The sequence below is a fragment of the Cydia strobilella genome, chromosome 6, assembly GCF_947568885.1.
Source record: "Cydia strobilella chromosome 6, ilCydStro3.1, whole genome shotgun sequence".
Classification (NCBI taxonomy): Eukaryota; Metazoa; Arthropoda; class Insecta; order Lepidoptera; family Tortricidae; genus Cydia; species Cydia strobilella.
This window is the reverse complement of record NC_086046.1, coordinates 9,830,181-9,857,880: the sequence shown is the minus strand read 5'-3', so window position 1 is coordinate 9,857,880 and position 27,700 is coordinate 9,830,181. Positions and strand designations below refer to the sequence as shown.

The 27,700-nt window shown below is 35.2% G+C and overlaps 1 protein-coding gene across 3 annotated transcripts; it reads right to left on the bottom strand.

Moving 5' to 3' along the window:
• Positions 1–52: 52 nt before the first annotated feature.
• On the bottom strand, positions 53–27,106 carry LOC134742377 (A-kinase anchor protein 1, mitochondrial). 3 transcript variants are annotated; one of them, XM_063675488.1, is made up of 8 exons: positions 26,944–27,106; positions 20,864–21,699; positions 20,225–20,465; positions 19,254–19,393; positions 16,901–17,072; positions 7,193–7,411; positions 4,329–4,462; positions 53–2,163 (listed from the first exon to the last, which is right to left on the bottom strand). In XM_063675488.1, exons 2-8 carry the CDS (start codon positions 21,671–21,673, stop codon positions 2,092–2,094), a joined length of 1,788 nt encoding a protein of 595 aa, XP_063531558.1. In that variant the 5' UTR covers positions 21,674–21,699; positions 26,944–27,106; the 3' UTR covers positions 53–2,091. The 3 variants fall into 3 exon arrangements, with proteins under 3 accessions (XP_063531558.1, XP_063531556.1, XP_063531557.1); XM_063675486.1 differs by having other exon boundaries at positions 16,901–17,078; positions 26,944–27,104; XM_063675487.1 differs by lacking the exon at positions 26,944–27,106 and adding an exon at positions 26,289–26,653 and having other exon boundaries at positions 16,901–17,078.
• Positions 27,107–27,700: the final 594 nt, after the last annotated feature.

Genomic DNA, 27,700 nt, shown 5'->3' with positions numbered 1-27,700 from the left:
ACAGATAGTAAGAGAAGTGGACCGAAAATGTTAAATCAAAAAACTTTGTAAGTGGTTTTCAAAACGATAATTTATTGATTTAACCGCAAATATATTAGTTTATATACAATAAAGGACGTCAACAATATGCAAACCGAGCAGAATTAATCTAGTCATTACGCTAATTGTTTTATCGTCGTTAACAACTACGACACGTAAATTAAATAAAAAAATGACCACTGGCTGTTACTCGATGAAGTAATTAATCCTAATCCGCGCCATCCGCGCTGCGATCTGAAATTAACTACAAACGAAAGTCACATTCTAAGCATCCCAAATGCCAAGTTCTACACAATACGCATACAAAAATCAAATACACTAAAGACAACCACTTAATTTTTCAACATATTAAAAATACTACAAATATCAAATATCTTTAAATCTACTTATAAGGTCTATTATGTACACTATTAGACTATTGAAAGTCAGGATAACCAACGCGCTCATTATAAGTCAATTATAATACAAACTCAACTATTTACCATATTTTATTATGATAATGCGGTTATCATGTTCTGTAATTCGATATCTGGAAGAAAGCAAACTGATTGTACTTTTTGTGAAATCGGAAGGATCATTGATTAAAATGGCTAGATAAATTGCACTAGTGCCTCTTGAAGGTGATTGGCTAATATTTAAAAAAAAAACCAGTCTTAACACTTGTTGCAGAATCTTGAGTATATAGTTATTGGTATTTCAAAATTTCTAGCCATCTTTCTCAATAACAAACAAGAATAATGTTGACAAGTTCATACCGATACAATATCATCTGCTTCATTCACACTACGTTTAACGCACTTGCAGTTTATACAGATATAATTTACATTTATTCTCAGTCATTTGTTACATAAGCAAAAATCCCCGAAGTGGGGATAATTTACAATCTAAAAATCTAAATAAAATACTTGTTTGTCACAAACAATTTTTACATGTATGTTTAGTTTAGTTGGCGAAACTAAACAGTTTTTGAGGCATAGATAAATACAAATCAGTACATTCCTCATTTTGGCACTGTAAAATGGGCACTGCCCCAGTGCCGCGGTTAGTCTCGCCAAATTAAATAATGATATTAATATATATTTGCATATTTGTCTTTGTGACAAATAATATTTTACATACATTGGTGTATGCTGGAAGTGTAACAGAAAAAAATCATTTCAAAGGCACATCCTTACAAGGCTTTATAGCCTCATGATATAAAAAAATATTCATGTATACACATGAAGCGTTTATATTTGTACACATTTACGACACAACATCAACTGAAAATTTTGGCACTAATGAAACAGTAAAAATGAAACGAAATCTAAAGAATTCAATTGGTTAATGGTTATTTGCTTCATTGCCAATAAAACCACTGCATATATAGCGCCGAGAAAATTTAAAGAAAAAATGCATTCTGCAGTGTTGTTAGTAATACTATAATTAAATAAAACTATGAAAACGGATTATATCGCGTATATTGAAGTAATTGAGTTTATTTTCTCGTGTATTGTAATACTATAATGAGCATCCTAAAACTCTTATTTGAAAATCTCACCACGTCATTTCCGTCGTGTAAACGTGAGTATCTGACATAAAAAAAATACTTAACAATAACAGACATGATTCAGTTGCAGTTACTAGGACTACAGTTTATTTATAAGCGTATTGTAATCTAGTTTACCGGTTGTGGGAGCTTAGACATATTACTGCATCAATAGTAAGTTAGAAGCGACTTAAGAGCGTCATCATATTAATATAACGTCAACAGACGGTCACTACGCTACGTTCTCATCGTCATTATACCTAATTTACTACTCATACACAAATAAGCTAAAATTAGAGAAGTTTTCGTGTTCAAGATATAAGCAAAGGGTATTGAAATAAAACGATGTTTATTGAAGAGCTCCAAGTGCCAAGTCATAGACTAAAAAGTACGCAAATAAAATTGCGAGACCGCGTTTGCTTAACTACATTAGGCGGTGCCCGGAGCGGTCCGAGCACGCGATAACACGTCGATTGAAATGCAATCCCATATTACTAGTCAGCATCACGCCGTGACACGCGCGCTCACGAGTCGGCCGGCATCTCCCACTCCGCCAACCCGCGGTCCACCAGCTCCCTATTCAGGAATATCACTTGCTGAAAACGAAATAGAAAAAGGCGTTAATATTGTCCAGCCACTACACCACAAAAAACAACGCTATTGTTAGTCTGGCAAGTTTTGGTTTTATTCATTCCTTTCAAACAGCAAACTGGGGCACTTTTACATGTCAATTTTTACAAACAATAAAATTAATCCAAAATTACAAAAAACAATTACATAAATATAAATGTTAAATTACACAAGAAAAAAAACTAATAAAAACTATACAAATAACAGAAGTACTAAAATTGTTTAGAGATGTAAAAGTCTCTAGGTGTCAGAGATAAAATGTATATAATAATAAAAAAGATCATCAAATTATCCAGAGATGTAAATGGTCTCCTTGAATTGTTATATAATTAATTTCTGTTCAGAATGACACAGAAAACCGCCTATAAGAAGCCTAATATTGGCCATTTTGTTCGCGACGGAAATCACCAACCTCTGAGGCGCGGGGCAGGTCCAAACGACACGTGTAAGCGTAGGGATGTTTATTACAGGCAGTGGTACGTACCAGTTGTACCATAATTTATTGTGGTAAAATTGTTATCAATAAAGTCTACAGAAACAATACTTAATAATATTAAAACAATATAATAATTCATTTAGTAGGTACTTTATAAATGTATCTAAAAAAATTACGTAGCATATTAATGATATAAGATTCTAAACGTAAAGTACCTAATAAGGGTCCCAGAAAATATGTATGAAATTTAATACTAGGTGTTGCATACATTTTGTGGTGAAATTTACATTCGTGAGATTTACAAAGTATGTACTTCGTAAAAGCGTTAAAAAAATAAGGTGCTTCTGAGTAACTCCAACTTCCGTACTTTTTAGGGTTCCGTACCCAAAGGGTAAAAACGGGACCCTATTACTAAGACTCCGCTGTCCGTCCGTCTGTCTGTCTGTCACCAGGCTGTATCTCATTAACCGTGATAGCTAGAGAGTTGAAATTTTCACAGATGATGTATTTCTGTTGCCGCTATAACAACAAATACTAAAAAGTACGGAACCCTCGGTGCGCGAGTCCGACTCGCACTTGGCCGGTTTTAGTATTTGTTGTTATAGCGGCAACAGAAATACATCATCTGTGAAAATTTCAACTGTCTTACTATCACGGTTCATGACATACAGCCTGGTGACAGACGTACAGACAGTGGAGTCTTAGTAATAGGGTCCCGTTTTTACCCTTTGGGTACGGAACCCTAAAAACTAAACTACGTAGGTATCTACCTACAGTACCTACTAAGATAAACTACCAACTAAATAAAACTACAGATTCTACACATTAATTATTATCAATAAAAAAGAATCTCAGGTTTCTTTTATATTTTTTAAAATGGTACAATACGGTACGAACGAAAGCACGAAGTTTCCGCAACTGACGAAAGCATCACCTTCACATCACTAGTCGTTAACGTGAAAGGGATAGCACATTGCATTTTCATGTTGACGAAAAGGGACGGGCATACTTCGTTGCTGCTCAGTACAACCGTATTGACTAGTATAAAATGAACCCCGCGGACAAGAAACAATTTTCAACAAAATATTGAATTTCACAATTAACTGGAATGTCATTCCATCTGTTTTGTATTTGGAAGTCTTAGATGACTTGCCACACCATTTTACACTGCAATATAAATGATTAGCGAACGAATTCAATTATTTACGATTTATTTTCGTACAGACGTGCACACTGCTAATACGCTATGCTGCGTACTCTTGGGCGCAACTGATCGGAGCGGCGCGCGAGCAATCTTATATAAGACCTATACACCATACGGGCGGTGACCGCGAGTCGTCCTATAAGCTCGGTCTATAGGGGGTGGTCTGTGGGCTGGGATGACAATCGTTAATTAATTGTTAACGCTAATCAGGAATCACAAACGTATGTCGTTAAATGTGTGTCTATTGTCTGTGTGTTTACGAATAAAAAATATTCTATTCTATTCTATTCTATATGTTGTGTTGTGTCAATTTGTTCACTAATCATTACCACTACAAAGCTGCTGTGTAATTTTTAATTTTAAGTCAGACAAAAATAACAACAATTGAGCTTTTTTGACGTTGGGAAAGTTCTGTCTGACCGTACATGTTCTATAGAGAGTTTTCATGTTGTTAGAGATAAAGTAATTAGAAGGTAATGTGACGGTCGTACCTGTGGATGGAGGGTGAGGTAGAGGTGCACTAACGGCAGGCCGGCCTCGTCGTAGCCCGCGACCTGCGCGTGCAGCAGCTGGCCGGCCGTCAGCCCCGCCATGATGCGCAGCGCCTCGCTGCTCCACTCCGGCTCTAAACACCGTTCACACACCACGTTATACAACTATATGTATATTCATACTCATAACTTAGGGCCAGTTGCACCAACCAAAGTTAGCGTAGGGATCAACATCACTCAGCAGTGAACTGTGAGACCCATACTACAATTTAGCGAAAGTTTTAAATGTTATATCATACAATACAATTTAGCGAAAGTTTTTAAGACTGACAGATCATTTACTGCACCCGACCCATAACGAGCCATTCCCATGCAAGGGGACCTTTTGTACCGACATATATGATGAACTATAGAAACAACCATAAATAAAAACAAACTTGTACAATGCGTTAACTGGCATGTTTTAAATTATGAAATGTATTTTGTTTGTAAAGTTAAGGTAGAATATCAAATGGATTAAAACCATTTGTCAATTATACTTAATATATAACTTGTACTTAATATATAACCTCATTGTTAGAACAGATGTTGATAATGGGTTGATAGCATTGCTTAATATATAACCTCATTGTTAGAACAGATGTTGATAATGGGTTGATAGCATTGCTTAATATATAACCTCATTGTTAGAACAGATGTTGATAATGGGTTGATAGCATTGCTTAATATATAACCTCATTGTTAGAACAGATGTTGATAATGGGTTGATAGCATTGCTTAATATATAACCTCATTGTTAGAACAGATGTTGATAATGGGTTGATAGCATTGCTTAATATATAACCTCATTGTTAGAACAGATGTTGATAATGGGTTGATAGCATTGCTTAATATATAACCTCATTGTTAGAACAGATGTTGATAATGGGTTGATAGCATTGCTTAATATATAACCTCATTGTTAGAACAGATGTTGATAATGGGTTGATAGCATTGCTTAATATATAACCTCATTGTTAGAACAGATGTTGATAATGGGTTGATAGCATTGCTTAATATATAACCTCATTGTTAGAACAGATGTTGATAATGGGTTGATAGCATTGCTTAATATATAACCTCATTGTTAGAACAGATGTTGATAATGGGTTGATAGCATTGTTTGATTATATTTTTGTTTTTTTCTGACGAGTCGATGACTATCAACATTTATTATGAGACCTTACTTGTAAGAGTAGGAAAATAATGAAGCGAGAGCAATATTAAAAACGGGGTGGAGGATTAGTCATAAATGCGTTTATCCCAATGAATATATTAATTTTATGTAATTCAAAGATGTGATTCTCTAAAGTAACATGTGAATGAGTCGATCAATTCTCACTTACGGATATGTCCCTTTTAGAGACTCTTAATGGAATGAACAGTTTATTTCTTCTTAAGGACCAATGTTGCCAAGAGAATTACAAGGCATTCAAAAATATCAGGATATGACAATTTATTAGTCACAACCAGCATGTCTAAATTATTAAAATTATATCTACATGCCTCATACGCATAATTATCTACAAATAAGCAAATTAAAATTGCCAAAATAAATTAATTGATGAAATACTAAGTGTCACAATACTAAATATTGTAGACCACAGCGGCTTCACACATAACCAAATGTACAAACAAAACAAGCATACAAATAATAGTTTTAAATAAATTGCGTGTGTTTGACAGTGCGATTAAAACGCAACGTAGAAGATATATTTGTACTTTTATACCATATTCCACTGTGATAAGGAGAAAAATATATGACGTGGACCGTATTTAGTCAGACATAAAAGTACGTATTAATCGCGTAGTCAAACACACTAATCTTAGCTTGTATCAATATTTTGAGATGGTAAGTAGTAGCCTCGCAAGACCCAAATTTGTGACCTACTTATTATTACCATTGGGCCTTACGAAGTTAAGAAGAAGAGCCGTTTTCCTTATTTCTATTGTCAAAAATAGAGAATGGAAAATGTGCATAATGACAAGCGTGAAAAAAGCATAGTAAATGAGAAAGTTATAAGAACAGAAACCGTGAAGTATATGACTTGTCGCAATTTGCCGCACATGAAATATTATTAATTCACAAACATTGTTTTTAAAATTAAATATGTCTCGCTACTTTAAACAGGTGATATCAACAGTCAACAGCAAGAAGATAGATAAGCAAATAAATAAAATTAGGCGGCTATAATGTATTAATGATATCGAATTAGTGAATGCGTTATCGAGATTAACATTAGGGGCAAATTATTCAATCGACATGTCATAAATATCATTACTGACTAGCATGCATCGAAGTGTAAGCAATAAATAAAATTAAAAGATAGTTCTTATTAGGTTAATCAACTTTTGTTCTCATAAGAATTAGGAGCGAAAAATCTATGTGATACTAGTTTTTGAATGCTCTTAACTCTTATAATAATTAAAAAATCTGAAAAAGGGGGATAGCTGTGATTGATATACATCAAATTGTGTCAAAATATATTATATAACGTTAATATCCAGAGAGGGAAATGGGGACTACGTTTGTACGTAAAGGCGGTTTACGGGTGATCGTCCACTTTCGTCTTAAAGAATGTCATCCAAGCACAACCTGTGTGGGAGACCAGAGGTCAAACTTTTTAAAGCAAGTGATTATGTACACATTAAGAATTGTTTTTTTTTTTTGTAGCTATAAGTAATTTTTTACAGATCGAGGAATAAACTTAAAGAATTCATAATGATTTCCTAAGCGGCTTACGGGACCAAATAGCAAAAAAAGTTGATCAACCTAGGTGCTACACATTACAATTCAGAAAGTAAAGGTAATAAATGATTGGAACCGTTATTTGGTGGTTTGACGAACGCCAGAAGAGCCTCGGTGGCCTGGAAGGGCAGGGTCATGAAGTCGGAGCGGATCTGCTTGAGCTGGTCGTTGTCCACGGTGAGGTAGCCGCCGAAGTCCACCAGCTTCACGATAGAGGTGTCCTGCTCTTCTGACGTTGAGATCACTTGAGCGCGGTACCAGTTGTTCTCTGTGGGCGCCGCGCAGATGGAGCCCTCTGTTATATAACCACAAGGTTTTACATAAGGTCAACGTGTTAGATAATATTTGGTGGTGATGCAAATCTAAATAAAGAAAATAATTTCAAATTTTGAAACATATTTCTCACATACATCCAAAAAATATATACTTTAAAATAATAGAAAAATAAATCATACCTAAGTCAGTCAAAAACTGTCACACTTATTCACAAGATGGCTTTTAGCATGTACAGTCAGAGAAACTATTAGCTTAGCACTCTTGCATACAAATGTGTGTACATATAAATAATAGTCGCTACTCGCCTAGTGCTTATTAGTTTGGGGCTAGGTCGATCTGTAAGATTGTTCCCATTGATATAATTTTACGCTTTTTTTGACGCTGACTGTACCTACACTTAAATGTTAATAATCAAACTTGTATGTTTTGTTAATTTTGAAGGTTAAAATTTAAAACACCGTTCCTGTATTGGACTATAGCCTTCTCATACTACAAATGACAAAATGTGTTACACATTTATATTGTGAGAAGGCTATGCAAAGTTCAACATTAAAACCTGTTTATTACATCGCTACAATGCAAATAAATGCATGACCTGCATTAGTGTAATAAAGAATGTATAATCGAGACGAATTACTATTCCAAACGAATACACGTGGTGCTTACGAAAGCTTCATATAAGCTAGATTTAACGACTAATTAGAATAGCGTTGTCATATTATTATTATTATAAGCTTATAGCGAAGGTTCGTATTGATCGAACGATAAAATAAATTCTATAGATCGTGGAAAACGTGCTTCGGGTTATAGGCCAGGAAATAAATGCCCAAAAAAGGTATAGAGGGAAATGCAAGGAACACAATTTTTAACTTCGTAGCTTTGTTTGGACTAGTTAGGAGATGAACATATCAAAAGTCCCCGGCCATAACCCTGGTGCTGGGGGGGAGAGGGGGTTTGAAGGTTCCGTTTTTCGGTTTTTCGATTATATCTCGGAAACTATGCGTCTGAGCGACTTGGCCACTTATACAAAATGAAAAGATATTTAATTTGTTACAAGTTTTATTCAGTCAAGTTTTTCAATATCTTGTATAGTTTTTGAGATATCCGCTCTTCAAGGTTTATTTAGGGCTAATGAATTCAGCACCCCCGATTTATACGAAAACGATCCCAAACTCGGCTTAGCAGCTTCACCGATGTAGATAATCAAGATAAAAATGAGAGCCCTAAATAAACCTTCAAGAGCGGATATCTCAGAAACTATACAAGATATCAAAAAACTTGACTGAATAAAACTTGTAACAAATTAAATCTCCTTTCATTTTGTATAAGTGGCCAAGTCGCTCAGACGCATAGTTTCCGAGATATAATCGAAAAACCGAAAAATGGAACCTTCAAACCCCCCTCTCCCCCCCAGCACCAGGGTTACGGCCGGGGACTTTTGATATGTTCATCTCCTAACTAGTTCAAAAACAAAGCTACGAAGTTAAAAATTGTGTTCCTTGCATTTCCCTCTATACCTTCTTATTGCTTGGCCTATTAAGGTTTTATACTTTTTATAGTTTAGTACAGTTTTATTTTACAAGCGGGCAAAGTTATTGTTATAACCCCACGTGCTAATATTGATTTCCGAGGAAGCGAAAGATTCCAAAAGTGGAATCTTAAGCGTTACGAGGGTTCAAGGCACGAGGGTTAAAAAACTTTGCTCCCGAGACGAATTTTTTTTACCGCACCCCCCAACGTGAGGTAAATACTAACTGTAAAAGATTACAAATCAAATTTAAATGAACGTTATTACATATATAATCACTACATCGTATAAAACAAAGTCGCTTTCCGCTGTCTGTATGTCTGTCCCTATGTATGCTTAGATCTTTAAAACTACGCAACGGATTTTGATGCGGTTTTTTTAATAGATAGAGTGACATGTTCAAGAGGAAGGTATGTATAATTTGTAAGTTTTGTGTAAATTAGTTGAACTACACGTGCGAAGCCGGGGCGGGTCGCTAGTATAATTTAAAAGCCAATGCTATCGGCCAATATGAGCAAACAAATCAAAATTTGCATCAGATTACTTTGCCTAACATGTGGATAAAATGCAACTTTCCTATCAGTATTTGAAGTACAAACAGAGCCTTTACGAGCTGCTGTGGTGAAAAGTTTTTAACTGATTTAAGAAAATGCGTACTGTATCGTTAAACACTTCGATAATTAAAACAGACGAATTTTCAAGTCAAAATTAAATTAAGATTCCCTTTGCACGTCCTTGGAACTAAATGGGTTAATTAAAAAAAAAAAACAGTTGTGTGCAATATAATAAGCAGTCAACAAGAAAATAAAAATTAGGTGAAAACTATAACTTTAGATCAATATTTTATCTTTTTTTATAATTCTTCTACATTACTTGACATTGTCTCAAAATTAACTGTAACCTTTACTTAAATAATATTGAAAGTAAAAAAAATATATGATGTAAACCGGCTTTTTTTACTGACTCGTGGAATTTATTATAAAAATGTAGAACCAGGGGGGTGTCACTTCACTCACTTCGCAGATTAGGTACATTTGGCCGGCGCGCCTCCCGGGCAGGCGAATGGCAGTGGGCTGTCGCTCGACTCGCGCAAAATTGAAAATACGACATAATGCCTTCGAAACCTAAATCTCGATCTAACCTGTATAAAAGATATTGTTCTGTTTACGGATGTCTGATTGTCTGTATAAACGGAAGAACAAGGAAGCAGAAATAAAAAAAAATTAAATTCAGGACTATATTGACCGACATATTTTCAAAGGAATAAGTACTTCTGTGGCATACCTACTTCCGTGAGAATCAGACATACTATCTCCGGATTAAAAAAAATATGTTTACAGAATCAACGTTTGTAATTCCTACATATTTATCTTAAAAATAATAAATCAGTAGGTATAGGTACAAAAACTTGTCAAGTGACAACCCCGTGCCGACACTCGCAGCTCGGTCATAAAACTGCGGCGCGCAAAGAATATTCACGGTTCGTGCGCGGTTATAAGTTTAATTTTGCTGGCAGGCGGCGAGTATAGGTATAATTTTATACCTAAATCTGACTTTTGTGAAGGAGTTACTTTTCTGTACGGTAGTAGGTACTATTAGTTATTCTGTGGTAGAACCCTATGAAAGAAATACAATTGTGTACTATAATAAAATAACTTTAAAATCTTAACACGAAGATCGTCCTTATAGAAAAGCTTTTTTTTCTGGATGACATAGTTTAGATGTCAAGCTTGGAAATAATAGGCAAGATACTAAATTACAATTATAGTACTTACACAATTGGGTATTTGACTGTATTTAAAATAAATTATTTTACACCATGCATGAAATAAAGCACAAAAAAATTATTAGAGAAATGTAGACAGTAGTTATTTTTAGACACAATTCCTATTTTAAAACCCTTATGCTGGCACCACACTTCGCCTTATTTGGCAAATATTCGCGTTGCATCTCTTTCCTTTGACATACAAAACAAAAGGGATGCAACACGAATATTTGCCAAATACAGCGAAGTGTGGTGCTGGCATTATAAAACAATAAAGAGTAGGTAATTTGATCGTGACGTTACATGCTAGTGTTTCATATAAATTCCATAGTAGCAAAATCGTTTTGACAGTTCGAAAAAAGAAACTGATTTGACTAGTAGTCAAATACCCTATGTATTTCTTTCATAGGGTTCGACATTTTTATAAGAATTTCCGCAAGTCAGTAAAAAAGCGGGTTTTTATGATATTTTTTTTACTGTCAATTAGGGCTTCCAATACCGGGATCCTGGTATTTTGGGATCCCGGGATCCCGCCTTTTTTATGGCAGTTTTCAATACCGGTATTTATTTTTGAAAGACCGGGATTCCGGTATTTTATTAACTAACAAAATATGCAAAACAAACGTAAATTATCCATCGAAACGTTAAAATTCGGCATCACCACGAAGCTTTGCGCGCATACATCTTGCGTCTTCCTCTCGTTTTACGATTTGACTGCAGTCTGTCTTGCGCACGCGACGTGGACGTGGAGCGGTAAAGGTGTAGCTAATCGGTTCTCGGTGCTTATAACGTGAAGTGATGTGTACTTAAGCTATAAGCTATGCTGTAGTTATAGTTTCGCGCCGGCTGTGGTTTATGTGAACCTCACAACAATGTAAGTACCTATGCATATATTATTTATTTATTACATATACTCGATAAGGATCAAGTCACGAGATGGTTTATAACTCATGTTATGCTTCTTCCGAAGGGAGAAATATACCACGTGGATTTATACAAGGTGTTTCTTGAGCCACTGAAAACCTGAGACACCCCAACAGTTTTTTATTTATTTTGGACTCATCTTGAGTATTTATTATTTAATTTGATAAATATTTAAAAAAATGTTTAGTTTTCTTAGCAATTCTATTCGACTGGTAATTCTACACAAGATGCTTCGCCGTTAGTGACGTCAAGCAATTATTGCTAGCTACCATCATAAACACTGTTAACTGACCATTTGCATACCTTACTGCAACGAGATAAGGTTTACCAATGGCCAGTGGGTGTTGCTCATTGACAAATAACGTGCCAAATGCTAGTTATTGATATTGTTGCATTCCAAACTTGTAGACTGGGCATGTAAAAAAAATACCCCCATTAAAATATAGCGCAATCGATTCTCCTATCGATTCTGAACAAACTGTTTTTAGGTTTTCAGTGGGTCATGAAACACCGTGTATATTTAACTACTTAAGACCAATAGATAATTTTATTTAAATAATAAACAAAATTAATATTCAATGACATTGACGAACAAAAAAGGTTGATTTTAAATTGCATTTGTAAGATTTGTAAGACCGTTTAATGTTTGAATATTTAAAAAAAAAACACAACCGTTATGGGTCTTAGAACGCGAATTGTGAATTTTTGTTTAAATGTGCGCGTGTTTCGAGTTGTAAACTGATTTTTTATTACATAACAAGTGGGGAAATTGCAAATTATTTATTGATTTTTAAATTGATTTTATTTTGCACTTCAATTCTATTTAACTATTACTAAATTATAAGGTATTTAGTACAATGATTTAGCCAATGTTTAGAAGTTAAGATGTTGTATTTTATACAATGCACTGTAAGTGCTACTTTATTTATGTTAGAAAATCATTGTACCTATTATACTAAAAATGTTTATGTATTCGATTAAGCTGCAAGTGCAAAAACTTCTGAATAGAGAGAAAAAGAGGCTTATTATAACGTGATATCATTGTTAAAAATACTATATATTATAACACGCATGCAAAATAAAAAAGAATTTGATTAAAATTTGGTATTTTTATTTCAAATTTACTTGGTTCCTATTTTTTTTTAATCCCGGGATCCCGGTATTGAAGTTGCCAATACCGGTATTAATACCGGTATTGCGAAAGGTCCGGTATTTGGAAGCCCTACCAGGGGGGTGTCACTGCGCAGTTTAGGCATATTTGGCCGGCGCACCGCCCGGGAAGGTGTATGGCAGTGGCTTGCCGCTCGGCTCGCACGATACTCGTGGCAGTGGCACGTAGCGCTCGCGCAAAATTGTAAATACGCAATGGCTTCGAAACCTAAATCGCGATCTACTCTGTATATGTTTACTGAGAAACAAGCATATTTCAACTGCAATGTTAATGCACACTATAAAAACTCTCGTAAACTATGGAAAAACATCAAACACAGTATTGTTGACTTTAAAAATAAACACTCTAGCCTACCTTGTCACCTCAATGATCCTAACTTAATTAATAAACATTTTCTTAATACTCCTAAAACAAGTGTTACAATATCTGACCTCACGTTTTTTGAACATAATCGTTTTAACTCCGCTACTTTCAGTTTGAAACCAGTCGATGAAAATACAGTCGCTAAAATTATTTTGAACTTCTCTTCTAATTCTCAGGGGTCTGACGGTATCACGCGGAATATGATTGTTTTAACGCTTCCACGAACTTTAAAGGTGATCACTGCTATTATAAACCAATCAATTCAATCAGGACTGTTTCCTGAAGCCTGGAAGGAGGCTCTTATCAAACCTATTCCTAAAATCAGTAATCCTGTTGAATACAGAGATCTCCGACCTATCAGCATTCTGCCCTTCGTATCGAAAGTTATCGAGAAAGTGGTAAGCCAACAAGTGACTGAATTTCTTGAAGCTAACGGTATCCTGCCATCAAAACAATCCGGTTTTAGGGCTGGGCGTAGTACGTCAACTGCCTTGCTAGACGTCATTGATGACATCTTGACAGATATTGATGCAGGAAACGGATCAATTATGGTATTGCTTGACTTCTCCCGTGCTTTTGATACTATAGATCATAATTTACTTCTTTCTAAGCTCGCCTATTATGGATTTCATAGTTCGTCTTTGAAATGGTTCTCTAGTTATTTAAGTAATCGCCGGCAAAGGGTACATTTAGTTGATGAAAAAGGTAACTGTCAGCTTTCTGATGCCTCTCTTGTCTCCCGTGGCGTGCCCCAGGGTTCGATTTTGGGTCCGATTCTGTATATTTTGTACAGCGCGGATATTGTGAGAAAAGTATTCAGAACTGTGCTTATCACATGTATGCTGACGATATACAGTTGTACTTATCTTGTAAGCCAAATGAAATGTCATGTGCGATAAATAAAATTAATGATGACTTGGATCGAATAACCCAGTGTTCCAATAAAAATAGCCTAGTTTTAAACCCACAAAAGTCCAAATTTCTAATATTGGGTACTGAGAAACAGAAGCGCAAGATTTTAAACTTCAACCCCACGATTGAAGTCGGCGGTCAATGTATTGGGTGTGCTGATGGACGGTAACCTCAGATTTCACAACCATGTAGTAGAGACCTCTCGAGTATGTTTTTATAGACTCAAAATATTATATAACGTACGTAGGTATTTGAGTACTGAAGTCAGAATATCTCTGTGTGAATCTTTGATATTGTCAAAACTCAATTATGCCGATACTGTTATAGGTGGCTGTCTGTTGTCAAAAACCAAAAAGCTAATACAGCGTGTGCAAAATGCATGTGCACGTTTTTGTTTTTACATTCCACCTCGAAGCCATGTTACTCCTTACCTAAATAACAGCGGGTTAATGAATATGGAGTCGCGACGTGCAATTCATCTCGTTGGTATTGTAAGGACAATGACGCCACAATATCTATTCGAAAAATTAACTTTTTCACAAAGGCATATTAGGGGAGCTACTCGTTTGCTTTGTCCACGGCACAGCACCGCCGCATTTCGTGGCAGCTTTAAATACACTGCCACGAAATGCTGGAACAATATACCGCCTCCTCTTAGGAACTCATTGTCAGTGAATTCGTTCAAAGTGAATTACAAAGAATACATTTTAAGTGTACAGAAAAATCGTAGTTAGAAGTCTGTGCTAATTCTTGTTATGTACTGTGTTTCTGGCTTCGTTGTGGAACTAGTTATACAAATTGGGGGGGTATGACTGTTGCTGTAGTGGTCAATAGTTTTTACATTTATGGTGTGGATCAATTTGTATAGCTGTAGTATTATATTTTTTATATTTGATTTGTATAGCTGTTATATTATATTTAAGTGGTATTTGTTGCGCTCTCTCGGAAAGGTTTTCACGGAAGACCAGCGTCAGGGACCTCAAAGGTTCCTTGACATGAAGCTGAGTGTAGACCATTTCAGGAACGCTTTATAACCAGCAATCTATGTTAGCGTCATTAGTTAAGTCTAAATTAAGCGTTTTTAAATAAAGCATCTTCTATTCTATTCTATTCTATAAAAGATAATGTTCTGTTTCCGGATGTCTGAATAAACGGAAGAACAAGGAAGCAGAAAAAACATTTTTTTTAAATTCCGGACTATATTGACCGACATATTTTCAAAGGAATAAGTACTTCTGTGCCATACCTACTTCCGTGAAAATCAGACATACTATCTCCGGCTAAAAATTTTATGTTTACAGAATCAACGTTTGTAATTCCTACATATTTATCTTAAAAATAATAAATCAGTAGGTATAGATACAAAAACTTGCCTAGTGACAACCCCGTGCCGACACTCGCAGCTCGGTCATAAAACTGCGGCGCGCAAAGAAGATTCACGGTTCGTGCGCGGCTATAAGTTTCAATTTTGCTTGCAGGCGGCGAGTGTAGGTATAATTTTATACCTAAATCTGGCTTTTGTGAAGGAGTGAATTTTCTGTACGGTAGTACTATTAGTTATTCTGTGGCCCTACTTCCAATATTATTTAAGTTAATTTTGAAACAATGTCAAGTAAAGTAGAATAATGTTGACTGCTATTATATTGCACATAACTGTACAATTGTCGCCCCGCGCGCCTTTGCTTTCATTCGTGTACGAGTAAAAAAATGGCTATATAATAGTTTATAATTATATAGATAGTAGTTTCCTGTGTAAGGAGTAAGGACTATAATAAAAACCGGTCAAGTGCGAGTCGGACTCGCGTTCCAAGGGTTCCGTACATTACACAATTTATCCAATGTATTTTTTATGTGAAACGTGAGTCAAATGTCTTTAAAAACCCCGTAGGGGTCGGATCAACAACTTAAGTAATTAAGTTCGACTCACGCTTGACTGCACATTTCTAATAGGTTTTCCTGTGATCTATAGGTAAAGATCTATTTTGTGTACTTTTTTTTTTAATTTTAGACCCAGTAGTTTCGGAGATAAAGGGGGGAATGGTCATTTTTTGCCTATTTTCTTGAATAACTTCTAAACTGTTCCTAAAATCATAAAAAAAATATATTTAAGATTCTCACAATGAGCTCGTTCATTTCATATAATAAAATAAAATAAAATATCTTTATTTCAGAACATTCAAGATTCCATACAATATTGTTAGTACCATCGTTATAGCTATGTGTTAGTAAATACATTAAAAATAAAAACAAAACTCAACAATAAAATCAAAATCAAAATATGTAACACGATATAATTTGAAAAACTTTTTTTTAATTTTCTCATTTACCCCCAAAAGTGGCCCCCGTGTATAAAATTCATTTGTTTACGTTAGATGTCCGGTCTTTGGGTCACAAACTTACATATGTATACCAAATTTCAACTTAATTGGTCCAGTAGTTTCGGAGAAAATAGGCTGTGACAGACGGACAGACAGACAGACGCACGAGTGATCCTATAAGGGTTCCGTTTTACCTTTTGAAGTACCTTAAAAGTACCTACGCTTAATAGAATCAGGCCAAAATCATCGCCCTGTTTTTGAGTTCAAATAGCGAAATAATCGCCGCTCATCACAGGCTTCATTTAACCTTTTGTGATTGTCCCCGTCCTTTAACAGTGCGATAAATATCCCGCAAATAATCTGCGTGCAAACTATGTAGTTTGATGGTAATAAAAAAATTACAATATTTGCAATGTTGACCTAGATACGAACCGGTTAGTTGCCACGGTAAGCCAAAAAGTAGTATGTAAACAAGTTTCATTATGGACATACGCTCTTTTCGGTTTGGGAATAGTTATGTAGTTTACCTTTCACAGGGCGTGGCAACGCGGGCACATCCGGATTCTGGTAGGTGGCAGCCATGAGGCGGTGCAGCGCGTGCAGCGAGGGGAAGGTGGGGTGCAGCGGCTGTTGCAGGAAGAAGTGCCCCGCGCTCACCAGGCACGTCATGATCGTGTCGTTGTTGACCGACTCCACGAGCTGTAACTGATGTGGTGATGCATAAATGCTCGCAGCCACGTTCGTAAGTGACCGATGACATATAATTGTAATGGGTGAAGTTAATATTTATGGCAAGCAAAAATGGGTGATTGAAAAATGAAAAACCTCACGTCTAGAAATCTTAATGACGCATACATTCTCGATTAATAAAAAATAATAAAGTTCCGCTATATTTAAGTAACATGACATTACAAAACTAGGACACTTATCAGCCCAACCCTGTATTACTATGAAATATTACACTATGAAAATGATACAGATGTAGTGCATAATTGCTTTCCTTCGTATTTTCTTGGTAAAGTTCGTATTTGTCATGCTACTTCAGTCAACCTCATCAGTACTTTTTGTACCGAGACTGACTGAAATAGCAAGACACGTTCGTACGTTTCCGTGAAAATACGAAGGAAAATAATTATAAAAAAGAATAGAATGATATTTATTCAGGCAACACATCATTATTACATTACAAAGATACATTAACAACAACAAGAAAGAAAAAAACAAAGGTGAAAAATACGAAACTAACAGATAAGGATGTGAGGCTGAAATGGTCTCCACTCAGCAATGCAGTTGGCACGACTAAGCGATGTCAACGGCGCTGGTTTTCTGTGGAGCCAGGAGGAGAGGAGGTGTGCGGAACGGCATACTGCGCGACTTGTGTGTCAGGTAATAATAAATAAATAAACATTTGTCAATAGTAAATATGAAATATAAATACTTGTATATTACAGCAAAGGTACACGTATTATACATATAAATTCATTATATTGCGGTAACTAGAAATCGACTTGGGGGTTAGTAATATTTAGGAACTGGAGCTATGTAGAATGATAGCCTAAGCAGCAATACCTTATTGAGCTACTAGGTGTGTTTTCAGTTTAGACTTGAACCTACTAACAGTCATACAAAACGAACTACGTGTGTTTCTTTAAAACCAGCGCATCGAGTCCACCAAGTGACACTAGTTTAGTACTTCACACCTGCAATAATCCTGCCGCCATTGCCCTTCGTCCTGATTGTACCAACTGCCACTCTATTTCACGCGTAGAAGCCTTAAAATACTTAGGCGTAGTAATTGACGAAAAACTATGTTTCAAACAACATATTGTCGCTACGTCAAAAAGAGTTCGGAAGCTCATATACACGATGAAACTGCTGAGAGATGTAGCCGATAGTGAAACCTTAAAACTAGTGTATTTTGCCCTTTGTCAGTCGGTTCTAACATATTGTATCTTGGCGTGGGTGGGCTCAGCATCCTCATCATTGATAGATTTGGAGCGTGCGCAGCGCTCAGTACTTAAGGTTATGCTCAAAAAGTCACCACTTTTCTCAACGGACAGTCTTTTCAGGGAGGCCTGCTTACTTAGTGTTAGAAAACTCTTTTTGGTAAAAATTGTCACCAGGGCCCACCGAAAGGTCTCGCTCTCGGTTGGACCGGTTGAATCCAACAGGCTCAGAAATTTTTGTTTTAGGATGCCATTAATGCCCACAAAGACTAGTTTCTGTAGACGTTTCAGTTCCTACCTAAAACCGTTCCTTTACAACAAGTTCTGCAAGATAGTTGACCTCCAAAAAATGACTGAAAGGGAAGTAAAAATTGTCGTGACTAGAGCATGCTTGGACTGGAACTATCACGAGACTGAACGTTTCTTAAGAAACATTTATATTTGACACTCCCATCCTCTCCTCCTTCTCCCATCCTCCCTCTTCTTTCACACCCTTATATACAAACACACCCACACACACGCTCTCTCACACATACTCACTCACCGACTTTAATTTGTAAATTTATTAGTCGTTATTAGCTGTAAGTTTCCTCTTATTTTAATTAATCTCTTCTTTTCCTTTTCCTTTTATAGTAGTATAGTTTTGTAGTTTTAATTATTCAAATTAAAATAAAATAGGTGTAATATTCTTTAATGTCAACTGCATTCTAGGACCCCAAGTCACAGGCATAGCCTAGTTTGGGATCCACTGTATCCATGTGTCTGAAAATTGTTCTCTATTGTCAATAAAAATTATTCTTATTCTAAAAAAAATTATTCTTATTCTTATTATGCACTACATCTGTAACCATGTGGTTTTATTTCTAGACCCACACCCAAAAATTAGTAACAAACAAACAAATTAATTAATACCTCAATTATTTAATTCACTTACTTGAAGGAACTCTGGTACAAGTGGTACAAGTCTTTGATACAATTCTGCACTAATTTCTTGTAGGGAAAAGTTAGGAAACCTTTTTTCAGGGAATTTTTCCTTGATCATTTCTAAGGCTGCTTCAATTTCACTTTGCGCTCCTGTAAATATATTTAAACATATCTTATATGGAATTCTTTACTATCTACTACTATTTATTTAAAAACGAACCCTCTTATTCATAAAACTTAGCATACATCTGTTAAAGTTTGTCTCATTCTAACAAACACAATGTCAAAATGACGGATAAGGACAAACGATTATCAACTGCTTGTTAGACTTGACAGACGTTCATGAATAACGCCATGTGTTACATACGTATAATTTTCAGGCTAAGTTTTGTGTGTCAACAAGTTTCAATCAGATAGTCTTGCTAACCCACAAAGTCGTGCGTTTTTGCCTATGAATGTCCCAAGAATTTGAAACTATATTCTTTTGTGTAATAAAGATTAAAAACAAGGTTCGGGAACAAATCAAATTATTTCATTAAATATTTTGATTTGTGTTTTTTAAAGTAGTCACACTACTATATATAAATTAAAAACTGTAATAGATGTCATATATTGAAGAAAAAGTGACGAAGCCCTCCAGTGGTGAAGGCCGGATTCGAACCGGCGTCTTTACATACGAGTGTAAGAGGAGGTTAACTAAATGGTTACAAACTAAAAGCTACAACAACATAGAAAACTTAATTCAATAGTACATTATTGTCGAGGCTCGGAAGTAGCTACTTGCTGGCTGAGGATTCGTTTTAAACGGACGACCTTGGGAGTGTTTTCTCACTTAAAAAGAGGCACCAGCGCAGATATTGTAATTTGTGTTTTTTAAGCTACCTAATAAAAATATTTTGATTTTTTGATTTAGATTTTTGATATGACATCTATTACAGTTTTTAAAGATTAAAAAGTTAAATGTCACATATGTGACCTCACCTTCAACTGCACAAATCTTTTGTTTCACAGAATCCGGATGTCTCCTGACGTACACGCTTGCACCAGTTTTAGCTTTAATTTGGGTTACAAAAGAACCCTGTTTTCCTATTAAAAGACCAACCAGGGTCTGAGAAATTACAAATTGGTGTATTCTAAGCCCGGCTTCAGTGGGCACAATGTTTATGCCAGCGGGTGGAGGGCTGGCCGCTTCTGAGCAACCTTTTCCACTGTCACTTGAGCCCTGAAACATAGTCAACAGGTCAATATGTGGAGAAATACAAATATCATAGCATTTATAGCAATTTGCGAAACGGAAATGTTCAACAAAGAATGTATGTATTTATATACCACAGGCATTTAATTCCTCATGTGGCAATTGTTATGGTAATAGGTATGCATGAAATTACAGCCCGATGAAATTGGTTGTTGCCTGTCCAAGTAATATAAAAAAACAGCCATAGGACAAACAAAGATGAAACCCAGTGAAAAATGCATAAGCACCACACAAACCTGAAGCTGGATTAAATTAAATAACACAAAAAGGTAAAATCTAAATGTGTAAATAAAATTTCCATCAACTAAAGGGAGAATTTAGAAAGCAAGAGCTTTTTAAGTCTACATAATGATCACAATGATTACCTCACTATGGTTATCAGAGAAGTGACACATTGAAGGACTAGCTAACATAGGATCAACAGGACTATGGTTCGCAGAATCTCTTTCAGAAATGCGTCTGGCTGGAGCTGTTGAGAACCTATTATTACCATTGTCACTACTATCACTAGATTGATTATCTAAATTATTTGTGTGTGTATCTTCTGTATCAGCTTTTGTAATACTCTCCTCAACTGTCTTCAAATCTAAAGCTGATTCCTGTTTCACACTAGATGTCTGAGATGATTCTAATGATTCAGACATTCCATTACAGTCTTCCACACTTGTGCCATTGGCAGATTTTAGTGACAAATTATCAAGTTCATTTTTAATACACGCCATCTCAGATTGAAGCATGGAAATCTGTTTTGGTGGTGACTCCTTTACAACAAATGAGGCCTGTTTAGTGCTAACTGATAAATTTTGGCTGGCAACAAATGAAGGTTTCTTTTCTTTTTCTAGAGACTTCTTTCTTATTATCTTTTCAATCTCCATGTCGATCTCTTCATCAGTAAGCTCTAGTGGTGAGGATCTCTGAGAGCTGCTGCCTTGAGGTAGAATGTCAATTGGTGCAGATTTAATAATGGAGCGTTCTGCTCTACCCAGTGGAGATGCTCTCTGAGCTTCAATTTCAGCTTTCAAGGCTTCTGCTAGTTCCTCCTGCAAACTCTTTATCCTTTCTCTTCCACCTGGGTCAGATTTGGCTAATTCCCTCTTTTTTCGTAACCAGAAAATCCCAAACAGCACTGCTATAGATGGGACTGACCACATAAACAACTGGCGACAAGGAACCATCGTAATGAGCCACTTTTATCAACAATCTAAAACAAAAACTTTACTTCAGGATATTGTTAACATCAGTTGAATTAAAATCTTATTTTTTAATGATACTAATGATTGTGATGACCTGTCATAAAATATAATCAATCCTGCACAAATTGGAAACTAACAACATTCAACCATACAATGGTGTAATTTTTTTAAATTGGTGATAATTGTTAAGTTTAGCCTGCAAATTATGCACATTAATTTTAAATTTTGATCTGCTGGTTATATTCGAGTATGTTACACATGTACGAGGTCTCGACTCGACACAACCACAAAATATTTTTACTACACTATTGGAAGCCTATTTCACAAATTATGGGTCTTAGAAGATTTGACTAAAGGCGAGATTTATACTTCTTTAAATGCCACTACTCAGTTAGAGAAAGTATAGTGAACCAAACTAACTGCTACATTTAATTAAGCATAAAATTGCCTTTATTACCTCATATTTCGATTTAGTTTATAGCTTTTTTAAATATAAAAACAAGTGAAAAAAGTTTTTTTTTTTAGTTTTTAGTTTGCATTTTTTTTGATATTTTTGATTTTGAAAGCTTATATTATGTTTATACTCTACGCAAAATTTGGTAGTGGGCCGCAAAGTAGTTTAGGAGCTATACGAATAACAATACCAAAGTTTGTTCACGTTTGTTGTTGACTGTTGTCCTCCTTATTCAGCTGCTAATTAAAATACTAATTAAAATTTTAGAGGTAACTACTAAGAATAAACTTTCCTAGCTGTCCCCGGTGCTAACAACTGGGTAAAAATTCCACTAGTATTTTACTACTAGGTTTTTTTTATCAGTTGTTACCAGTGGGTACAGATGGGAAAAAAAATCCCAGTTGTTACCACTGGTGACAATTTGGTGGGTAACTAGTGGGAAATAACCCAAATACTCAGACATGACTATTAATAACACTATTAAAATGTATGTAAAAACTAAAATGTGTCATCGTAACTATGGACAGAGTGATTCTACAAAGGGGCTGACGCCGCACTTTGGTATTGTTATTCGTATAGCTCCTAAACTACTTTGGGACCCACTTTTGTGTAGAGTATAAACATAATATGCTTTCAAAATTAAAATCGTTTTTTTTTTATGCGAACTTTGTAAAAAACTAAAAAAAAAAAACTTTTTTTCACTTTTTTTTATAAAAAAAAAAGTTATAAACTAAATCGAAATATGAGGTAACAAAGGCAATTGTATGGTTAATCTCTAACTGAGTAGTGGCATTTAAAGAAGTATAAATCTCGCCTTTAGTAAAATCTTCTAAGACCCATAATTTGTGAAATAGGCTTCTAATAGTAAAAATATTGTGTGGTTGTGTCGAGACCTCGTACATGTGTAACATACTCAAATATAACTGAAATCGCAAAACCTTAACCATTTTACCCTGTCCGCTTCACGTGAAATGCCCTATTTATTAAATATAGATTTTATTTAAACTCAGGTAATGTAGCTCTTTGTAAATTTAAACCAATATACAAATAAAATACACGTGTTCATGTGTCAGAATTTTTAGGGTTCCGTACCCAAAGGGTAAAAACGGGACCCTATTACTAAGACTCCGCTGTCTGTCTGTCTGTCTGTCACCAGGCTGTATTTCATGAACCGTGTAGCCAGACAGTTGACATTTTCACAGATGATGTATTTCTGTTGCCGCTATAACAACAAATACTAAAAAGTACCGAGCCCTCGTTGCGCGAGTCCGACTCGCACTTGGCCGGTTTTTACTACATTTAAAAGATAAATCGCGTACCAAGGTAGCATAATAAGGCCTGGTAGTTTATTAATGCCTTGTCTATTATTAAAATTTCGAAAAAGTTTGTAATCACAAAAAAATGTTTCAGTAATTACCAGAGCCCGGAATTCTCGTAGCATGTTTGAGCTGTCATAGGGACTTCTCGTTTATCCACTTCCGATTATACATACGTATATCGATAAATACAGAATACAATATGTAAAATATGATTACGAGTAGAAGTAAACAACATGCAGTCTTATAATTTATAAAAAACAATAAAATATTATTATTTTAATTTCTATTTATAATTTCCTAAAAGTTGCTATCTAAAGGTTATGTCGAAGAGATCGCTCATTCGCGATAAGACTGCATGTTGTTTACTTCTACTCGTAATCATATTTTACATATTGTATTCTGTATTTATCGATATACATATGTATAATCGGAAGTCGATAAACGAGAAGTCCCTATGACAGTTCAAAAATGCTAGGAGAATTCCGGGCTCTGGTAATTACTGAAACATTTTTTTGTGATTACAAACTTTTTCGAAATTTTAATAATAGACAAGGTATTAATAAACTACCAGGCCTTATTATGCTACCTTGGTACGCGATTTATCTTTTAAATGTAGTAAAAACCGGCCAAGTGCGAGTCGGACTCGAGCAACAAGGGTTCCGTAGTTTTTAGTATTTGTTATTATAGCGGCAACAGAAATACATCATCTGTGAAAATTTCAACTGTCTAGCTATCACGGTTCATGAGATACAGCCTGGTGACAGACAGACGGACAGCGGAGTCTTAGTAATAGGGTCCCGTTTTTACCCTTTGGGTACGGAACCCTAAAAATAAGCTACCCAAATTACTAACTCCACGCAGACGAAGTTGCGGGCAAAAGCTAGTTAGTTTATATACCTACAGTTGTGTGCAATATAAAAATGAAAAGGCTTATTATTAATCGGGCAACTAAAATATTAAATAGGAACTTTCATTGGGCATATAATAATATAATTTGGCTGTGCATTAATATTTTAGGGCCTAAAAATTTATATTGGCTCTAAATATAAGCATCATATTATTTAAAAAAACTGACATCAAATTCAAGTCAAGCCACAAAAAAAAATTGGGATCTTGAAATGATAGTTTAGCGACTAAATAATAAATTGGCATCTATTATTGTAAAGCGTATGATTTTTAGTATTTGTTGTCATATAGTTGTTTACACCTAAGTAATCATATTGAGCACATTGTGTCAGGTAGTATTTAAATTGCGGAAGCAGCTAAATTTAATGAATATTGGTTTATTTTTTGTAATATCTGATCTGACAAAGTATCAAGCGGGAGGCGATAACAAAAAAATGTTTATAGACTATTTGCTGCCATTTCTCAACCCACGAACGGAGCGGCAGCTGACGTTCACGAGGGTTCATCATACAAAGCCGTTAACCACTATACGAGTTTTCGCCCGGGAGGCGATTGGTCATGGAAATCTGTTCCTGGCCCGCGGTCTATAACTGTAACATTTACTTATACAATATTATTATGAAAACCGGCTTGTTTACTAACTCACGGAAATTCTTATAAAATTGTAAGAAAGACAGACCTATGAAAGAAATAGAATTGTGTACTATAATTGTAATTTACAGTACATATGGTGCTACTTTTCTGCACTAGTGCGTAAATTAGCACATTTCATAACTATGTCAAAAATTTAAACTGCCATATGTACTATAAAACGTTGTACGATACACGTGCGAATAGGTAATTCGCAACTCGTGTCGATTTAAAACACTCCCTTCGGTCGTGTTTTAATTTATCGCCACTTGTTTCGAATTTCCTCTTTTTCGCACTTGTATCGTAAATAACTATTAGTATCTTGCCTATTTTTTCCAATCAAAGCTTTACATATAAACCCATGTCCATCCAGAAAAAAATTAACTTTCCTATAAGGTGATCTTCATTGCAGCTTCGGACTTTGTTAGTATAAAAGCCGGTTTTCATGATTTTTTTTTCTCCCAATATTATTTAAGTAAATGTTACAATTGATTTTGAAATAATGTCAAGTAATGCAGAAGAATTAAAAAAAAAGATCCAATATGATTGATCTAAAGTTACAGTTTTCCCCTAATTTTTATTTTCTTATTGACTGCTATTATATCGCACACAACAGACTGTAGCTCCAGTTTATAAAACAAAAAACAAGTTTGGTATGGAAAACTTATATTTGCTGTATTTTTTTAACTATGGTTATCTGAAGCTACATAAACTAATTACAGGACTAGACATACCTTATCCCATTGTATGTACAAAGTTTCAGAGCAATCTAGTTAATTGTTTTAAAATGAGAGCGTAACTATGTTTGTATGGAGAACCGAGCTTGCCGGGGAATCTTAAATATGTGACACTGAATAGCTGAAAGCGTAAAAGTCTACCACCTTAAATTTTTACTGTGTTACTGAGTTTTCCTTAACCATGCACTAAACACATGAAAAGATGAATTAAAAGCCACAGTCAAATTAGACACACTGATAATGATATGATGTGACACACTAAACACACAAAATGTAATGAGGGAGGGAGAGATGTATTGAACAGTTGAACATAAATATTGTACCAAATTAATCCGCATTATCACTTAACTAGAGATTGATAGAAAAAGTAACATAACTAACATACCAATTAGATAACCTAACTAAATCAAAATATTGCTTTCCCTGCCAGTAAACTAAACACCTTCACACAAAAAAGAAACAAAAATAAATGATTGAAGTTAATAAAGAAGTCACAGAATGAGCATGTGGCTTATAAAATCTAATATCAGATAAGAAATTGACCTACTTACTTTTGGCAAATCCATATTATTGAGTTTGCAACAAATCACATGGCAATTCTAATGTGGGCGACTGAGCGTTTACTGATTTATAGGTTATTGTCCTCAAAATATTTGTTTCTTAATAACTTAACAAATTGTCACAGCACAATAAGGAAAATATAATAACAACTATAGGAAGGATTTAAAATAATTGAGGTTAAAGATATCGTTTTTCTATCTACCGCGCCGGCACACCGTCCGTCAGCGCTCCAGGCGATATGAGCCACGAGTCCACGACTGCGACTATCACAATCACTTTCCAACAACTGTATTTACGACACGTATACAGAGTAAACGTTCTGTATCACTCACGTTACACAAAACAAGAATATATGTATCCAGTTTTTCGGCACATAACGAGTCCTCGACTGAGGGTCACGAGCAAATTTAATAGCAACGTACAAAAAAACCTTCACGGGCAACACGTAAGCTAGAGGAATTTTAAAAAGGTTACGCAATTGTATGTATGTCGTAAACCTAATAATATTGAGGATGTTATTATGCTCAATCTACTGAAAATGGAATAAGTATTTGTTTAGGTGTTAGTATTTAGTATCGTAATCTACAACAAACCCCCATGACCATAATGTGGAATTAGCATTGTCGCCGGCAAATATATACTTACTTTGAAACCACACAATAAATAATGGATGTTATTCCGAAAGAACTGAAAAACAAGAAAATCAATGAGTTTACTGTTAATACTATCCAATTTCGTCTTATTAAAAATCCAACAGTCCACGTGCTCACAATGTTTTCCGAAGCACAACAAAATTCAATATGGCGATTGTGATTGTAGTATGGCAACATCTAAAAAAAAATTTTTTTGAAGAGGCGTTTTTATTTCATTATTTTTCAAGCGTTTCTTTCGTTGGATTGGTACCAATCGGTACACAGGTATAGTTGGTCAAACCAACAGTCAGTAACAACCAGGAAAATTATACTCATCCCCACAGATTATTAATTTCGTTTACGTAGTATCACTGTATCAGAGTATTATATTCTTTGCACTGTATATATCTTGTATGTACATAAAGAGACTATAAGAGTAAAGTAAGTGCCTATATCAAAGAGTAAAGTAAGTATAATAGGGCCTATACTATGTTAAGAAATGGTGGTACGTAGTCCATCATTCGGACTTGGTTGTTGACTTTTGACCAAATACTTGGTTTTGTTTGTTTGCTAATACCAGAACCTCACTTCGCTGTATTTGGCAAATATTCGTGTTGCATCCCTTTTGTTTAAGTCAAAGGAAAGAGATGCAACACGAATATTTGCCAAATAAGGCGAAGTGTGGTGCCAGCATAAAAATGATTGTTTTGCTCGACTTGGCGGGGGCACTATTGTGCCGTCCATGACAGTAAAGGTTACAGTTAATTTTG